General features: G+C 48.1%; 1 protein-coding gene across 1 annotated transcript; it reads right to left on the reverse strand.

The window, feature by feature from the left end:
• Positions 1 to 10,752: 10,752 nt before the first annotated feature.
• Positions 10,753 to 13,980, reverse strand: LOC143269620 (uncharacterized). Its single transcript, XM_076555504.1, has 2 exons — positions 12,858 to 13,980; positions 10,753 to 12,140 (listed from the first exon to the last, which is right to left on the reverse strand). The coding sequence occupies exons 1-2, from the start codon at positions 13,582 to 13,584 to the stop codon at positions 11,338 to 11,340; spliced, it is 1,530 nt and encodes a 509-aa protein (XP_076411619.1). The 5' UTR covers positions 13,585 to 13,980; the 3' UTR covers positions 10,753 to 11,337.
• Positions 13,981 to 16,562: the final 2,582 nt, after the last annotated feature.

Genomic DNA, 16,562 nt, shown 5'->3' on the forward strand with positions numbered 1-16,562 from the left:
GCATGCTATTTGTTCAGATCTATCTATTCATCTGATGTGGCTCGGAAGAAGACTTTTGGTGACTTGGAGGAGAGTGGCATCCAACCGACACTTTGGAGCTACTCTTCTTCTGCTTGGGAGTTTTGGAAAAGGGAGAGGATTATGATGACTGGGGCCTACAAGAAAGGTTCCAGAAAAGGGGTTACTTGAGCTAGACTTCTGGGTCTTGAGTATTGTAAATGGCCTAGAGAAAGAAGAGGACACTGAGCTGCGTCTCTTTCAGGAGGATCAAAGTGAAAAGTGGACTCGACTCAATGTGACAATCCATCTTAGCTATGGGAGATCAGAGCTTTCAGCATTGAGCAAACAAATCCAGATGTTTGGATGATCTTCTAAGTGCACTAGATGCTGGCTTGCAGTTGTGGCCAAAATACTCAACAGAAACAGCCACAGGGAGGAGAGGTTTATTTGGGTTCACGGTTTCCGGAAAGTTCCGTCCATCACGGCCGGGGAAGCATGGCACAGCCTATGGTTGTAGAAGGGAGTGGTGTTGGAGGCTCCTCACATTGCCTGGACAGCAAGCAGAGAGCAGCTGGAAGCAGGGCCGGGCTTCAACCTTCCAAGACCTGTCTGCAGTGACCGACTTCCGACAGCCAGGCCTTACCTGCTCTGCAAGTGCCACCAGCTGGGGAACAATATAAACCTGCGGGGACATATCAGAGTCAAACCATAAGGGCCACAGTTCATGAGCAGACTGTCTACTGCATCGGGTTGTCAGGGGGAAATGTAAAACAAAAGCTAGACAGGGTACCAATGACAGACCAAAGTCACCTGCAGCTGGGAGAGAGGACACTAGGAGTGAATGATTAGCTGGGAGCTAACTACGGCAAGGCTCCAGTGGACCTTATTTTGTGAAGGTCTTGTTCAGTAGTGACAGCTGTCTGATAAGATGGCAATGGCCAGAGCACGCCCATCGCACAACCCTGGCTCACTTCCCTTCTCACTGAGGGCACAGCCTTTAATATTTTTTTATTTTAATTTTGTATACATGAATATTTGCTCTCCTTGCCTGCATGTGTGAATGTGTATCATGGATGTGCCTGGCGCCTGCGGAACCTAGAAGAGGGTGCTGAATCACTTGGGATGGGAGTTACAGACAGTTGTGAACCTTCATTTGAGTGCTGGGATTTGAACTTGGACCGCTCGGCCTCATGTTCAGTGTGCTTTCTAAGACCCCACTGAAAAGTCACACCCTTGGAAGTCTTTCTTTTTAGACTGTAGAAATTTGAACTATTTGACTTATCTTTAAATCTCTTGAAAAGGATAAATAGTCTAACAACAACAAGAAAAAGCAAAGAGAAAAATCCCATTTTACTGAAATTCTTAAGCCGAAAACAAACAAACAAACAAACAAACAAACAACAACAACAACAAAAAAGCCTGTAGCTAAGCTAAAATGAACTCTAACATGTGATAGGCTTCAAATAAACGCTTAAAGGCTGATAATGCACGTGCAAATTCCCAGTGAAAGTGGATTTCCTCCATTTGCTTTTGATGGAGTCATTAAATTAGTGATTCTTTTCAAGGGATTAAACATAGTTCGAGGGATTTAAATAGTTCAAATGAAGGAAGAAGAAAAGGAGGAGATGGGAGGAGGAAGCGTTTGGGGCAGCAGATTTAGTTCTTCAACTCTAAGTACAATGGAGTCTAGGTAAGATTCAGGGAAAAGAACTGTCTCCTTTAAAAAAATTTATTGTATTTAAAAAATTTCTATATTAAAAATGTATTATTCCATACAATATAGTCTGATTATGGTTTCTCCTTCCACTCTTCCCAGTTCCTCCCCACCTCCCCTCCCATCTGGATCTACACTCTTTCTGTCTCTCATTAGAAAACAACAGACTTCTAAGGATAATCATAAAATATACTAAAACAAGATGAAACAAAAACAAACAAATCAGAAAAGGCCAAAACCCACAAACAGAAGGAAAAGAAGCCAAGAAAAGACACAAGGATCAGAGAAAGATGCAGAAACCCACTGTCCACACACTCAGGGATGCCACAAAAAAACATGAAGCTGGAAGCCATAATGGATGTGTAAAATCAGTAGAGTAGAAAGGAGAATAAATATGTAAATAAAATAAAATAATAGTTTTTTTAATTATCAAAGTCCTGATATGATATTATGAGACAGGAGCTTCCAAAGAATGCCATCAGCTATACAACTCATTGAAACCAGAGAAATCAAGCTGGTCAGGGTTAACTTTCTCAGGGTGATGCTTTCTAGTTAAATCCACTTACCCGTAAATTTCATGATTTCATTTTTTTAAATGGTGGAATAATATTCAGTTGTGCAAATATACCACATTTTCTTTACCTATTATTCATCCATTTACAGACATCTAGGTTGTTTCCAATTTCTGGCTATTGTGGACAGCAATGGACATGGTTAAGCAAGTGTCTCTGCAGTAAGATGAAGCATCCTTCGAGTGTATACCCAAGAGTGGTATATCTGGTCACTTCCCATCTTCCTGAGGAGCTTCCATGCTGATTCCCATAGTGGCTGTACAAGTTTGCACCATCAGCAACAATGGAAGAGTATTCTTCTTACTCCACGTCCTCACCAGCATGAGCTGTCATTTGTTTTTTGTTTTGTTTTGTTTGTTGTTGTTGTTGTTTTTGTATTGGCCATTCTGACTGGTGTAAAATGAAATCTCAATGTAGGTTTGATTTGCATTTCCCTGATGACTAAGGATGTTGAGTATTTCCTTAAATGCTTCTCAGCCATTTGAGTCACTCTTTTGCGAATTCTCTGTTGAGGTCTGTACCAAAAATTTTAATTGGGTTATTTTGTTCCTTGATATTTGATTTTTTTTGTTCTTTATATATTTTGGATATTAGGCCTCTACATATGTGTAGCTGGTTAACTCTTTTTCCCATTTTGTAGCCTGACGCTTTGTCCTGATGCTGTGTCTGATGATGGTGTCCTTTGCCATACGGCCTTTCATAACGGCTATGTTAAGTTCCTTGGCCTGATCTTCAGTAATGCTGCACTTCTCAGGGACCTGTAGTAGGGTTGCTGGGCTCAAGTCGGCATGCATTTTCCTTGCTGTTATTGATTGTATTGCTGGCAGACAGGCATCTGGGTTTGGAGAGATTGTAATTCTAGGTGATGCTGTCTGGCCTCATCTTTGTTCGGTGGGTATTTTGTGTCTTGTTTTCTAATGCCCTCTCTGGCTCTTAGAAGAGTGGCTGGCAGGGAATGCTTCTGAGCTCCTAATAGGTATGTCCACTGGTGGTTCCAGGCACAATGTGTTTCTAAGTACTGGCAGTTTACTGTGGTGCCTTGAATAGGTACCCAAATGGCCCCATAGACTCATGTGTTAGAATGCCTGGCCCTTAAAGAGTGGCACTATTAGGAGGTGTGGCCTTGTTGGAGTAGGTGTGACCTTGCTGAAGGAAGTAGATTATGGTGAGGGTGGGCTTTGTGGTCTCATATGCTCAAGCAACATCCAGTGTGGCACAGTCTCTTCCTGCTGCCTGCGGATCAATACGTAGAACTCTCAGCTCCTCCAGCACCATGTCTGCCTGCATGCTGCCATGTTTCCTGCCATGATGATAATGGGACTAAACCTCTGAACCATAAGCCAGCTCCAATGAGACATTTTCACTTAGAAGTGTTGCTGTGGTCACAATGTCTCTTCATAGCAATAGAAACCTTAACTAAGACACTTCAGAATGTGAATAGACTAGACGGGAGGGGACTGACAGGGTCCACAGGAGGGACAAAAGCAGAGTATTCCACCAGAATCAGCTAAGCTCCCTGGGAATGGGGACAGAGTGTGAGGACAGGCCATAGCCAGTAGTCTGCTACAGAGCTGGGGATGAGACTAGGAGATTGGATTTGGACAAGAGGAGGGAGAGTGTGGTGATATATTGTGTACCGTAATAAACTTGCCTGAGGATCAGAGGACAGAGCCAGCCACTAGATTAAACACAGAGCCAGGCAGTGGTGGCACATACCTTTAATCCCAGCACTTGAGATCTCATGCCTTTGCTTGGGAAGCATACAGGCCTTTAATTTCAGGAAGTAATATGGCAGGACAGAGAAAGGTAGATAAGGCGTGAGGAAACAGGAACTCACTCTCTTTAGGCTGAGGATTTCATAGAGGGAACAACTAGTGGCTGGTTATTCTGCTTCTTGGTCTTCCAGCTTTCATTCTGATATCTGGCACTGGGTCTTTTATTAAAAGACCATCTTAGATTCCAACAACAGGAGAGTGTAAATCTGAAATGCTTCACTGGCTTGCTTGCTTCTCTGGAAGGCATGGCTGGCTGATTCCCAGGAATGCCTCCTGGAGTCGGGGCCTCAGACAAAGGGATGAGTGGGGAGGAAGGCTGAAGGAGATCTCTGTGGTCCACCGGAGATGTGGACATCACAGGTGACCTGCTACAGAGCTGAAGATGAGACTGGGGGGTTGGATTTGGAGGAGAGGTGAAGATCTGCAGTTAGCATACTACTTCCCTCAAGAACTGCTTTTTTTATAGTGTGATCTCTCTGTGGTTGGTTGACCAAGGGTGTGTGTGTGTGTGTGTGTGTGTGTGTGTGTGTGTGTGTGTGTGTGTGTGTGTGTACTAAATAAGCCTGTGTAGATGCCTGTGGGCATGGCAGCATTCCTCTCTGCATTGGAATTGGAAGCCCCTAGGCCCTGCCTTTTCAGGGACAAGGGGTCTCAGGAAGCAAAAGCTACCACAGCTCTGCCATCAGCTAACCTCAAGGTCCTGCTCCTGAGGAGACTGGGAGGATGTGGGAAGCAGCTGAGTGATCTGAGGAGAAGCCAGGAGGGAAACCGGGGCCAGCTAAAGATCGAGGGCAGTGGTATGAGATGACAAATCATTTCAATCTTTTCACGGGGAAAGGTGCAAATCAAATGTCAAGTCTGGGGCCGAGAACTGGCGAGATTCACGTGTAGGCTAGAGGAGAGGGCTCGGGTTGTGTGTGCTTTCCCGGCAATCGGTGCTAATACAAGTGCCTGTCAGGGGAGGCAGCTTTTTCCTTTAGAGCAATGACCTTCCCAGCCAGGGGCACCACCTAAGACACCCAGAGTATAATGGGATGGGGGGGGGCTGGTTTTTTTCTCTTTCGTTTTCTAGGTCTACCTTCTCAGCCTACCCTGACCTATGACATACACTTGTCGTCCTAGCCTCGAATTCTAAACTTGCTCCCAGCTGCCCGGTCGGTGGGCTGTCATTCCCTACAAACATCTCGGGTTTTTTCTCTCCTGTTTTTTGTTTTGTTTTGTTTTTTGTTTGTTTTGGTTGGTTGGTTGGTTGGTTTTTTTTTGGTTTTTACTCCCATAAGTGTTGTGCCCAGATCGTGACCCCCAGAGAGACCACCAAAGACGAGCATGCCGGAATGCAAAAGCAAGGTTTAATTCTGGATATCCAAAAGCAATACAAGCCTAGGCAGGGACTTCGTCCAATACATCCAACACAGTGGAGGCTGGAGGAAGCGCCCACCTGTCTGCAAGCTCAGTTTTTAAAGGGAAAAGTCACAAGGTTACATCATTTAGGGGTGCTAGTACAGGTACAATTCTGATTGGCTCGCTTCTAGGGACTTCTAGAAATTACTTCTAAGGGAGTGGTTGCCCACCACCATTTCTCATTGGCTGCCCTCAGGTGGGGGCATTTCTGTGGTTAGTTACCCTGGAAACCAGGGAGAGGACATTCCATAGTCTGGCAGGCATTACCTCGTGACTATCTTGTGATTCTGTACTTTTACACTTCCTGGTTTCTGGAATCTGAACTGACTGGTTTCAGTAACTAATGGCCTATTCCTAAAAGGAGAAATCTTAGGCCTTAGTTTTAGGGTGAAAGCATTTTGGTCTTATTTCTAAGATGGCTCATTTTGGTCTCACATAAGGACACACAGCTACTGATCTCCCCCTACAGCCATTTCTGTTTTCCCGCCTCTGACCCCAAAGTTGTAGATCAGTGGTTCCTCATGCTATAACCCTTTAATACAGCTCCTCATGTTGTGGTGACCTCCAACCATAAAATCATTTTCATTGCTACTTCATAACTGAAATTTTGTTACTGTTATGGATCATAATGTAAATATCTGATAGGCAAGGATATCTGATGTGCGACCCTCAAAGGGGTTGCGGCCCACAGGTTGAGAACTGCTGCTGTAGATGGACATGCAGAGGTGTCCAGACTTCCGCTTCCATGAATGATTCACACATTTGGCTGTATACATTTATGAATTCATCAGGAAAGTGCTGCGGGCCGTAGGAATATATCATAAGAACTCAACTGGTTGTGGCAAAGTCACTACCTGGAGGGATCAGGGAATTCCTCCAGAGGAAGCCAAATCCCAAGGAGCTTTTGGTGTTACTTGGCTTGTTATATATCAGCTGTATTCTGTTATGAAAATCATGTGTGCCTTCACAGTTTTCCCAATTGCCTTTTCCCTAAGAAGGGCTAACAATGTGGACTGATTACTCTCTGGGCATACACATTCCAGGTATTTGGAGAACAGCCTCAGGAAAGACTTTCTCTGGAATCAGATTATCTCCCTTAGCCACTTTCAAGGACTACAGGAAACACCACCCAGGTGGGTGCCCAACTTCCGAGGACTAACAATGATAACAGCCCACCTGCAAGTCTCCTGACTTAAATTCCACAAGGAGACACCGCCCAGGGGGGCACCCAACTTCCGAGGACTAACAATGATAACAGCCCACATGCAAGTCTCCTGACTTATGGTAAATTCCACAAGGAGACACCGCCTAGGAGAGGTGGACGTTAAGTAATAGCTTTACAAAATTTAGCTCGGACCCTCCCTTTATATACTGGGACTTCCAGGGCATAGGGAAGAGAAGAGAAAAGAGAATGGAAGAACTAGATGGGTAAGAACTTGAGAGGAACAAACCGAGATGGGGAAGAACTAGATTGAAGGGCTAAAAGAGAGGACTAGAGGAACGAGATGGAAGATGAGGAAGAGCCAGATGGGGAATGTGAGACCAAAATGAGCCATCTTAGAAATAAGACCAAAATGCTTTCATCCAAAAACTAAGGCCTAAGATTTCTCCTTTTGGGAATAGGCCATTAGTTACTGAAACCAGTCAGTTCAGATTCCAGAAACCAGGAAGTGTAAAAGTACAGAATCACAAGATAGTCACGAGGTAATGCCTGCCAGACTATGGAATGTCAGTTTCCAGGGCAACTGACCACAGAAATGCCCCCACCTGAGGGCAGCCAATGAGAAATGGTGGTGGGCAACCACTCCCTTAGAAGTAATTTCTAGAAGTCCCTAGAAGCGAGCCAATCAGAATTGTACCTGTACTAGCACCCCTAAATGATGTAACCTTGTGACTTTTCCCTTTAAAAACTGAGCTTGCAGACAGGTGGGCGCTTCCTCCAGCCTCCACTGTGTTGGATGTATTGGACGAAGTCCCTGCCTAGGCTTGTATTGCTTTTGGATATCCAGAATTAAACCTTGCTTTTGCATTCCGGCATGCTCGTCTTTGGTGGTCTCTCTGGGGGTCACGATCTGGGCACAACACAATGAGAGAATAAACTTTACCCCATTAGGTTTCTTCAACTGTTTCTGTGTAAGATTCAAGTCATCCTTTAACTGTAAGAATATGGAGACAACTGAAGTGACTGAAAGATGCACAGTCTCACTTGACGTAACATTATAACATGGCCGGCACCGTGGCATCACGGGATCTCCTGGTGTGTCTGTAAGAGTTCCTGGGCTAGAAAATTCTTTATTGATAACCAGGATAAGGCTAGAGTGTGATCACCCTTCCACTTCCAGCCTAGAATATTCTAATACGTGTGTTACTCCATTCCTTAATTTCCTATCAAAGCAAGTTCATCAAATTACGTATCTGGGGCTAGGGTTATAGTTTCTTGGTAGAGCATTTGCCTAGTGTACCTGAGGTCTTAGATTTAAAAGGAACTCTCTCTCTCTCTCTCTCTCTCTCTCTCTCTCTCTCTCTCTCTCTCTCTCTCTCTCTCTCACACACACACACACACACACACACACACACACACGTTGAACTCATAATTTGATAGTACAGAGAGGACACTTTATAGTGCTATGTTTTTCTACCAAGGGATTTGCACTAAGAACCCCTGACTCAAAACCAAGCAAGAATCTGAGAAGGTCTCTGCAGTAGCTCATAGGCATGCTAAAAGTTATGCAAATTGCTGCATCTGGAATCTGGAAACAAGATAGTGGGAGGTCCAAGCATGGAGGACCCTACTGTAGATACTGGGTCCTTGGCTATGCAGGTGGGGTCATAGACCAAGGGAGGCTTGTGATTAGTAAAACTGATCTCAGGGGAACTGGGCCTGACATAGAGAATCAGATAAAAGTGAGGGCCCTGGGACAAGAGAAGAATTCAGCTACAACCCACCTCAGGCTTAACTGTAAGGAATAAAAGGACCACAATGATTGGAACTGGAGGGAAGATGGGGATTAACACTGACTCAACCATTTATTGACTTTGACCTCAAAGTTCATTGCATCTCCTGGGGCTGGGTTTGCTGGCCTGGGGCTTGTTCTGGGGGCTGAAGGATTGGGGAGCCAGGAGCTGGATAGCAACTTCTTTCACCATTGAAGTGTGATCCTAATTAGTCTTATTAAATAAAAACCCAGAGTCAGATATTAGGGTGAAAGCTGAAAGATCAGAGAAGCAAAGTAGCCAGCCAGCAGAAAATTCTTACCTCTATGAAATCTCAGACCAAATAGGGAATCCTGTCTCTACTGAAAGACCCCCAGGGGAGATCTTCCTCCGGGAGAGACCCCAAACCCGAGGAACACACCGAAACCACAGATCAGATGCAAACAGCAAGAGGGTTTATTAGATGCACAGGTACCCGGGGCCAAGTCTCTCGGAGGACTTGTGCACCTACCTAGGGCAAAGGGGACTTTTTATGGGATTTCAGGGGCAGAGGCGCGGTTACAGAAGCGAGAAGCATAGTTACAGGGTCCCTATTGGCTGTTTTACAGAAGGCCAGGGTGAACTTGGGGTCGCGTTCTTTAATTATCAGAAGTTTGATGTGTGGCTGACTTGGCCTTGTACAGCGTATAGTGGGTGTTTTTCCAGCCCAGCCGCTTGTTCTTCAAGGCCAGGGGCCCGCCATAAAATATCCTCAACTGTCTTACTCCCAAGGCCGCTGACCCAATTACCCCCCCTATCTTAGGCCGGATGGCTGGCCACAGTTATCTCTTTCTCCCAAGGCCGGCTGGCTAGTTAGTAACAGCTGTGAACTCCTGTTTTTCTGATTCCTTCAGAATGGCGTTTCTTAGGCTAAGTTATTGGGGGGGGGCATTACATCGGCCCAACGCCCCATGTCCTCATAATGGAGTGGGGGTCTTTCATTCCCCCATTTTCTTTTGTACCAAATGGAATCTTTCATTTTAGGATGGAGAATAAGGGGCCAGCTCCATCTCTGACTGTCTGAGTCTCTGATATTGCTGGGTCAGGATCAAAGCCTGGACAACAGAAACCCTATCCTTGATGAATTGCACCAATCTATTGAGGATGCATGGCCTGAACAATAAAACGAGCAGGAGGATGATTAGGGGGCCCATAATGGTGGAGACAAGGGTCGTAAACCATGGTGACCTTTGGAACCATCCTTCAAACCATCCCTGATGAGACTCGAATAATTGTTGTCTTTGTTTTAATCTTTCTCTTAATTTAGCCACGTTGTCCCTGACTACCCCAGTATGGTCTGCGTAGAAGCAGCATTCTTCTTTGAGGGCAGCACATAAACCGCCCTCTTGTAGGAAGAGTATGTCCAGCCCTCTCCTATTTTGCAGCACTACTTCTGACAGGGATGTCAAGGATTTTTCTAACGCACTAACCGATTCCTCTAGGGCTTTGATGTCTGTATTCATGGCTACTTGGAGCTGTCTGAATTGGCCGGTCTCCATAAGGGCTGCGGTCCCTGTACCTACCCCGGCAGCTATTCCGCCCATGGTAATTCCTCCCAGTAACAGGGCCAGCGTCAGGGAAACAGGCTCTCTTTTAAAACGGGTGTTTTTCATTTCGAAGTGACTATAAATATATTCAGGTTCATGATAAGTAACTTTGGGCCATAATTCTATTAATATACAATAGTCAGAGGTCAAGTTCAGCACTGTAGTGGAGACGCAGGGAGTGAGTCCCGTGTTACATGCCCAAAATGTTCCTTTAGGGGCTGCAAGATAATAAGCCCCTGATGGAAGGGCCTGGGTGGAATTGCAAAGACCTTGGTGGGATGTTGGAATGGTTCCTAAGCAGAGCCCTCGTCCAGAGACTTCGGAGAGAGTCAGCTTGTGCCGGGGGGCGGTGTGGCATCTTGTAAAAGGGGAAGTCTGGTTAGTAAAATTCCCCATAACAGCAACCCCTTCGTAATAAGGGGGACTTGAAATTAGACAAAGCCAGCAGCTTTTGGTTTTGTTTGGGGCAGTGAGGTTGAGGGTTAGATATGCCCCCTGGATTAATTTTAGGAGTCTATCTCCAGTGCCTGGCCTTACAAAGGAAGCAATGGTGGCGGTGCTGGCTGTAGGGGACAATGTAATAGATCGATGGGGGAACTGGGCTGGGGCTCTTTCAGGTTGTGAAGGTAACTTCTGTTCTGGGAGAACGGGATTGGGGCCCACAGGAATGTTAACTGATTCTATCTTTTGTTTTACTTGGAAGGTGAATCCCCTGTCTGTTCCCGTCATATAGAACCTGACTCCCCAAGACCGTCCATCGGTCCGTGAAGAGAACTTCGTGCCCTTCGGGGTGAAGGAAATGTTTAGTGAATCTTCTCCCTTCTGACTTCGTCCCACCTTGATAAGATCCCAACTGGAGCTAGGCTCCCAGTACGCGTCCCCAGTCGTTTCACATCCCCATTTTGCACAAAAAAAAGATTCTAGTCCCCCACATTTGTAAGTCGTATCCCAGTCCCTTCCGTCCCTAGGGCATACATACAGCTGGGTCTGCTGCAGCTTTTTATAGGCTGACCGCGTTCGGCAGCCAGGTGAGTCGGCTATTTGTTGTCCTTGGGCTGTAACCCCAGTCTGTATGGCCCGTTTCTTTTGAGACATAACATTGTAGTGGTCTGCATTTAGGACAGAGGGCCTATTGGTGTGGGTGTACTCGGGGATATCCCAGGTATCCAACCTAGCGACTAGGTCGCATATCTTGGGAGTCAAGTCGGGCCACCATGTGTTAGGAGCGTGTTGAGCAGTCGTGGACCAGACTACATGCCCAGTTTGGGAAATGACCTGCCAGGTAATTTTTTTAACCAGGTGGGGGCTCTCTGGTGATGCCCCTCCTAATGTCAGGAGGAGGACTATTAGGGGGATCAAGGGGACCCCCGAGTGAGTCTTATCTTGAGTGGGTTCGAAGAGCGTTGAACTTTCCATGTTGATGTCTCGGTGCTCTCAGCTTCGTCGGGTTCCTTGGCAGCCTTCACATGCGACGCGTGGACCCAAGCCGCTATCCCGTCAACCTTGAGTGCGGTGGGAGTAGTTAACAGGACGGTGTATGGTCCTTTCCACCTCGGCTCTAGGTTCTTGGATTGATGGCGTCGGACCCAGACAGAGTCCCCAATCTTGAATGGGTGAGGCACCACCGGGCGATTCAGTTGCTCCTGGTAGGCATCCGCCAGGGGTTTCCACACCGTCTTTTGCACCAGCTGGAGGGCTTGGAGGTGTGCCTCTAGGGTAGGGCTAGTGGCAAAAGAGGAGATATCAGGGTGAAGGAAATTTACAATTGGTGGGGGAGCCCCATACATAATCTCGAACAGGGTTAGGCCATGAGGCCCAGGAGTGTTCCGGGCTCGGTAAAGGGCTAGGGGGAGTAGGAGCACCCAATCTCTAGTGCCAGTTGCAAGCGTTAATTTGGTTAAAGTCTCCTTAATGGTTCTATTTGCACGTTCTACCTGTCCTGAGCTCTGGGGGCGGTATACACAATGAAGTTTCCAATCAATCCCCAGTAACCTGGCCACCTTCTGACTTACCTGGGAGACAAAGGCGGGCCCATTGTCTGACCCCGATATCTGGGGCATTCCATACCTGGGAAAAATTTTTTCCAGGAGCTTCTTGGTTACCACGTTAGCGGTCTCCTTCTTGGTAGGGAAGATCTCCATCCACCCTGAAAATGTGTCTACAAAAATCAGAAGGTATTTATATCCATATAGTCCGGGTTTTACCTCGGTGAAGTCAAGTTCCCAATGGACTCCGGGGCGGTGACCTCGCAGGCGGCTCCCTCTGCTCAGATGGGCTTTTCCTGGATTAACTTGGGCACAAGCAGGGCAGCTGGAAGTCACCTGTTGGAGGACCTGTTCCTGATTCAATAATACAGTGTCCGAAGCCTCATCAGCCAGAAGGGCCCTCATCTTGTTTTTGCTCAAATGGGTTAACGCGTGGAGGAACTTGAGCATGTATTTGGTATGGGAGGTTGGCATAACTAATTTGTTATCCATTATATAAGCTTGTCGCTCGGGGCTCCATTTCGCCCCCATTTTCTTCGCTAGTTCCTGGTCCTCCGGGCTGTAAGACATGGGGTCTCTACTTGGCTGTTGGTCCTGCAAGACCAACAGCTGGTTGCCCCTTGGGGATTGTAAGGCGACTGTCCGGGCTGTCAGATCAGCCAGCCGATTTCCCCATGCTACGACAGAGTCATCTTTTTGGTGCCCCGGACAATGTATGATGCTGAGCTGATGCGGGAGGAACAATGCCTTTAAAAGGTCTAAAATTTCTTTTTTGTTTTTAATTTCCTTACCCTCCGAGGTCAAGAGGCCTCTTCTTCTGTAGATTTCTCCATGTACATGAGCAGTGGCGAAGGCATATCTGCTGTCGGTATAAACCATGAGTCTCTTACCTTCCGCCATCCGGAGGGCCTGGGTCAGGGCGATCAGCTCTGCTCTTTGGGCCGATGTTCCAGGCGGCAGTGGTGAGGCCCAAACTACCTCTGATTCGGTGGTAACAGCTGCTCCGGCCCTCCGTTCTCCTTCTTGGTGGAAGCTGCTCCCATCCGTGAACCAGATAAAATCTGGGTTCGACAGCGGTTGATCTGTTAGGTCAGAGCGGGTGCCATGGACCTCCGCCAGAATCTGGAGGCAATTGTGCTCCTCGGATGGGTCTGGCAAGGGCAGCAGGGTTGCGGGGTTGAGGGAGACAACTGGTCCGAACACCACTCGGTCTGTGTCTAGCAACAGAGCCTGGTAGTGGGTCATCCTGGAATTTGAGAGCCACCTGTCTGGGGGCTGCCGGACCAGAGCTTCCACCGCATGGGAGGATAACACAGTTAATGGCTGTCCCAAAGTCAGTTTCCCTGCATCCTTGAGCAAAACAGCAATGGCGGCTACCATGCGCAGACAAGGGGGCCATCCTGCAGCTACCGAGTCTAATTTCTTGGATAGATAAGCTACAGGTCTCTTCCATGGCCCCAATCTCTGTACCAGTACTCCTTTTGCAAAGCCTGAGTTCTCATCCACGAACAGTTCAAAAGGCTTGGTCAGATCTGGCAGGCCAAGGGCTGGTGACTCAAGTAAGGTTCTCTTAATTCGTTGAAAGGCCTGTTGCTGCTCCTCTCCCCAGTGGAACATGGTCCCAGGCTTGGTGAGAGGATACAGGGGGCAGCCATCTCAGCAAAACCTGGGATCCAGAGGCGGCAGTAGCCGGCTGTACCTAGGAACTCCCGCACCTGGCGGGGGTTCCTTGGAGGGGGTATGGAGAGTATGGCCTCCTTCCGTGCTCTCGTGAGCCATCTCTGTCCTCCCTCTAGGGCATAACCCAGGTAAATGACTTTGTTTTGACAAATCTGAGCCTTCTTGGCCGAAGCCCGATAGCCCTTCTGTCCCAGTTTAGCCAAAAGGGCCCGAGTGCCTCTCAGACATTCAGCCTGGGTTCTGGCTGCTAGGAGGAGGTCGTCCACATATTGGAGCAAGATTAAGGCCGGGTGTTCAACCCGGAATTCGGCTAGGTCTGAGTGTAAGGCTTCATCAAAGAGAGTTGGGCTGTTTTTAAACCCCTGGGGGAGCTGAGTCCAGGTCAACTGTCCTGAAAGTCCAATCTCTGGGTCTCTCCATTCAAAAGCGAACAGCAGTTGGCTCTGGAGGTGCAATCTCAAACAGAAGAAGGCATCCTTCAAGTCCAGTATCGTATACCAAACGTGGGTTGGTGGAAGAGTGCTGAGGAGGTTGTAAGGGTTTGGCACCGTGGGGTGTATATCTTCAACCCGTTTATTAACCTCCCTCAGGTCTTGAACCGGTCTGTAATTCCCTGTCCCAGGTTTTTTTACAGGCAGGAGGGGGGTATTCCATGGTGATCGACAGGGCACAAGTACTCCCTGGTCCAAAAGCCTCCAGATGTGCGGTTTAATGCCCTCGTGGGCTTCCCGGGACATAGGATACTGTTTGATTGAAACGGGAGTGGCGGAGGCTTTTAACTGAATAACAAGTGGGGGTTGGTCGTGAGCCAGCCCCAAGCCGCCAGTCTCTGCCCATGCCGAGGGAAATTCCCTCAACCAGTCCTGCATTTCTTGTGGTGGCCCCTTAGAGGGCTCAGATTCAAACAGGCGGTATTTCTCTTTTAGTTTTAGGGTTAGGACTTGTAGGGGGGTCCCTTTGGGTCCTGTAACGGTCGACCCCTTATCATCAAAATAGATCTGAGCCTTGAGCTTAGTCAACAGGTCTCGGCCCAATAATGGGTGAGGGCAGTCGGGTATATGCAAAAAAGAGTGGGTTACCTGTCCAGATGCCAGCTGAACCTTTCTCTCGGTGGTCCATCGATACCTCCTGCTACCTGTGGCCCCCTGGACCAAAGCTGTGCGGTCACTGAGAGAGCCTCCGGTGTGGGTCAGGACTGAATGTTGAGCCCCGGTGTCCACCAGGAAGGTCACTGGCTGCCCCCCAATCTTGAGAGTTATCCTAGGCTCGGGGGGGGGGGGGGGGGCTCCTGGCCTTGACCTCCCTAATCCTCCAGATTGAGGAGGTCCGTGGCCCTTGACTTAGGTCTCCGAGACCCTTGAGGCTTCTTTGGGCAGTCACGAGCCCAATGTCCTCTCTCTTTACAGTAAGCACACTGGTCTTTGTCAAGCGGTGTCCTTCTCCGATCTCTCGTCCTAACTCCCTCGCTGACCTGTCCCTGAGACACTACAGTGGCCAGGACTTTAGTTATTTCCCTATGACGCTTTTTATCTCTCTCTTCCTGCCTCTGCCATAATCTCTCTTCCCGCTCTTCGGGAGTTTCTCTCTTATTAAACACTTTTTCTGCCTCTCTCAATAAATCTGACAAACTGAGTGAATGCAATCCTTCTAGTCTCTGTAACTTGGCCCTTATATCTGGACTTGACTGATAGATGAAAGACAGTATGACACCCGGCGCCTGTCCTGGATCTTCTGGATCGTACTGGGTATACATTCTATATGCCTCTCTAAGCCTTTCCAAGAACGCTGCCGGCGTTTCCTCCTTTCCCTGGGTCACATTTCTAACCTGGGCCAGATTGGTAGGGCGTCTAGCCGCCCCTCGGAGACCCGCCAAGAGCAACTGGCGATAGAGACGTAGGTGCTCCCTACCTTCTGGGGTCGCGAAGTCCCAGTTCGGGCGGGTGAGGGGAAAAGCTGCGTCAATGATATTAGGCAATTGGGTGGGTCTTCCATCGTCTCCTGGAACCCGCTTCCGAGCCTCCAGGAAGACCCGCTGCTTTTCCTCCACCGTCAGGAGGGTCTGCAGTAACTGCTGACAATCTTCCCAAGTGGGCTTGTGGGTCACTAAAATGGACTCAATCAGGTTAGTCAAGGCAACAGTGTCCTTAGAGAAAGGAGGATTATGTTGTTTCCAGTTGTAGAGGTCAGAAGCTGAGAACGGCCAGTATTGGAGCTGGTGGTTAGGACCTTCCCTAAGGGGAAAGGCTCTGGACTCCTTTGTAGCTAGAGTTTTCTGCCTTGCCCACAGTCATGACAAATCTTTGTCACCCGCCAGTCCCACAGCCGCTCAGACCAAGTAAACACAGAGACTTATTTTGCTTACAAACTTCATGGCCGTGGCAGGCCTCTTGCCAACTGTCCTTATCTTGCTAACTGTGCTTTTATCTTAAATTGATCCATTTCCATACATCTATACCTTGCCATGTGGCTGGTGGCTTACTGGCATCTTCACATGCTGCTGGTCATGGCGGCGGCTGCAGTGTCTCTGGTCATGGCGGCGGCTGCAGCCTCTCTGGTCATTGCGGCGGCTGCAGCGTCTCCTTCTGCCTTTCTGTCCTTTTATATCTCCTCTCTGTTAGTCCCACCTATCTTTCCTGCCTAGCCACGGCCGATCAGGTTTTATTTATTAACCAATCAGAGCAACTTGACATACAGACCATCCCCCAGCACAGCCAAGTGCAGACCATCTCAAACACCTGCACTCAGGCCCATGGTCCTAATCATCCTCTATACGGACCTGCTGGGTAACGCCACAAAGAACCTGAGAATGGGCTCCCACAGGACATACAGAACATCCCACAGCACTCCTTGGCTGGCTCGTTGCGCTTTCCTCGTAGGCGACCGGCAATTGGGGAGGGAGCCGGAGTCTCATCTTC

Source organism: Peromyscus maniculatus, chromosome 19 (assembly GCF_049852395.1).
Source record: "Peromyscus maniculatus bairdii isolate BWxNUB_F1_BW_parent chromosome 19, HU_Pman_BW_mat_3.1, whole genome shotgun sequence".
Classification (NCBI taxonomy): Eukaryota; Metazoa; Chordata; class Mammalia; order Rodentia; family Cricetidae; genus Peromyscus; species Peromyscus maniculatus.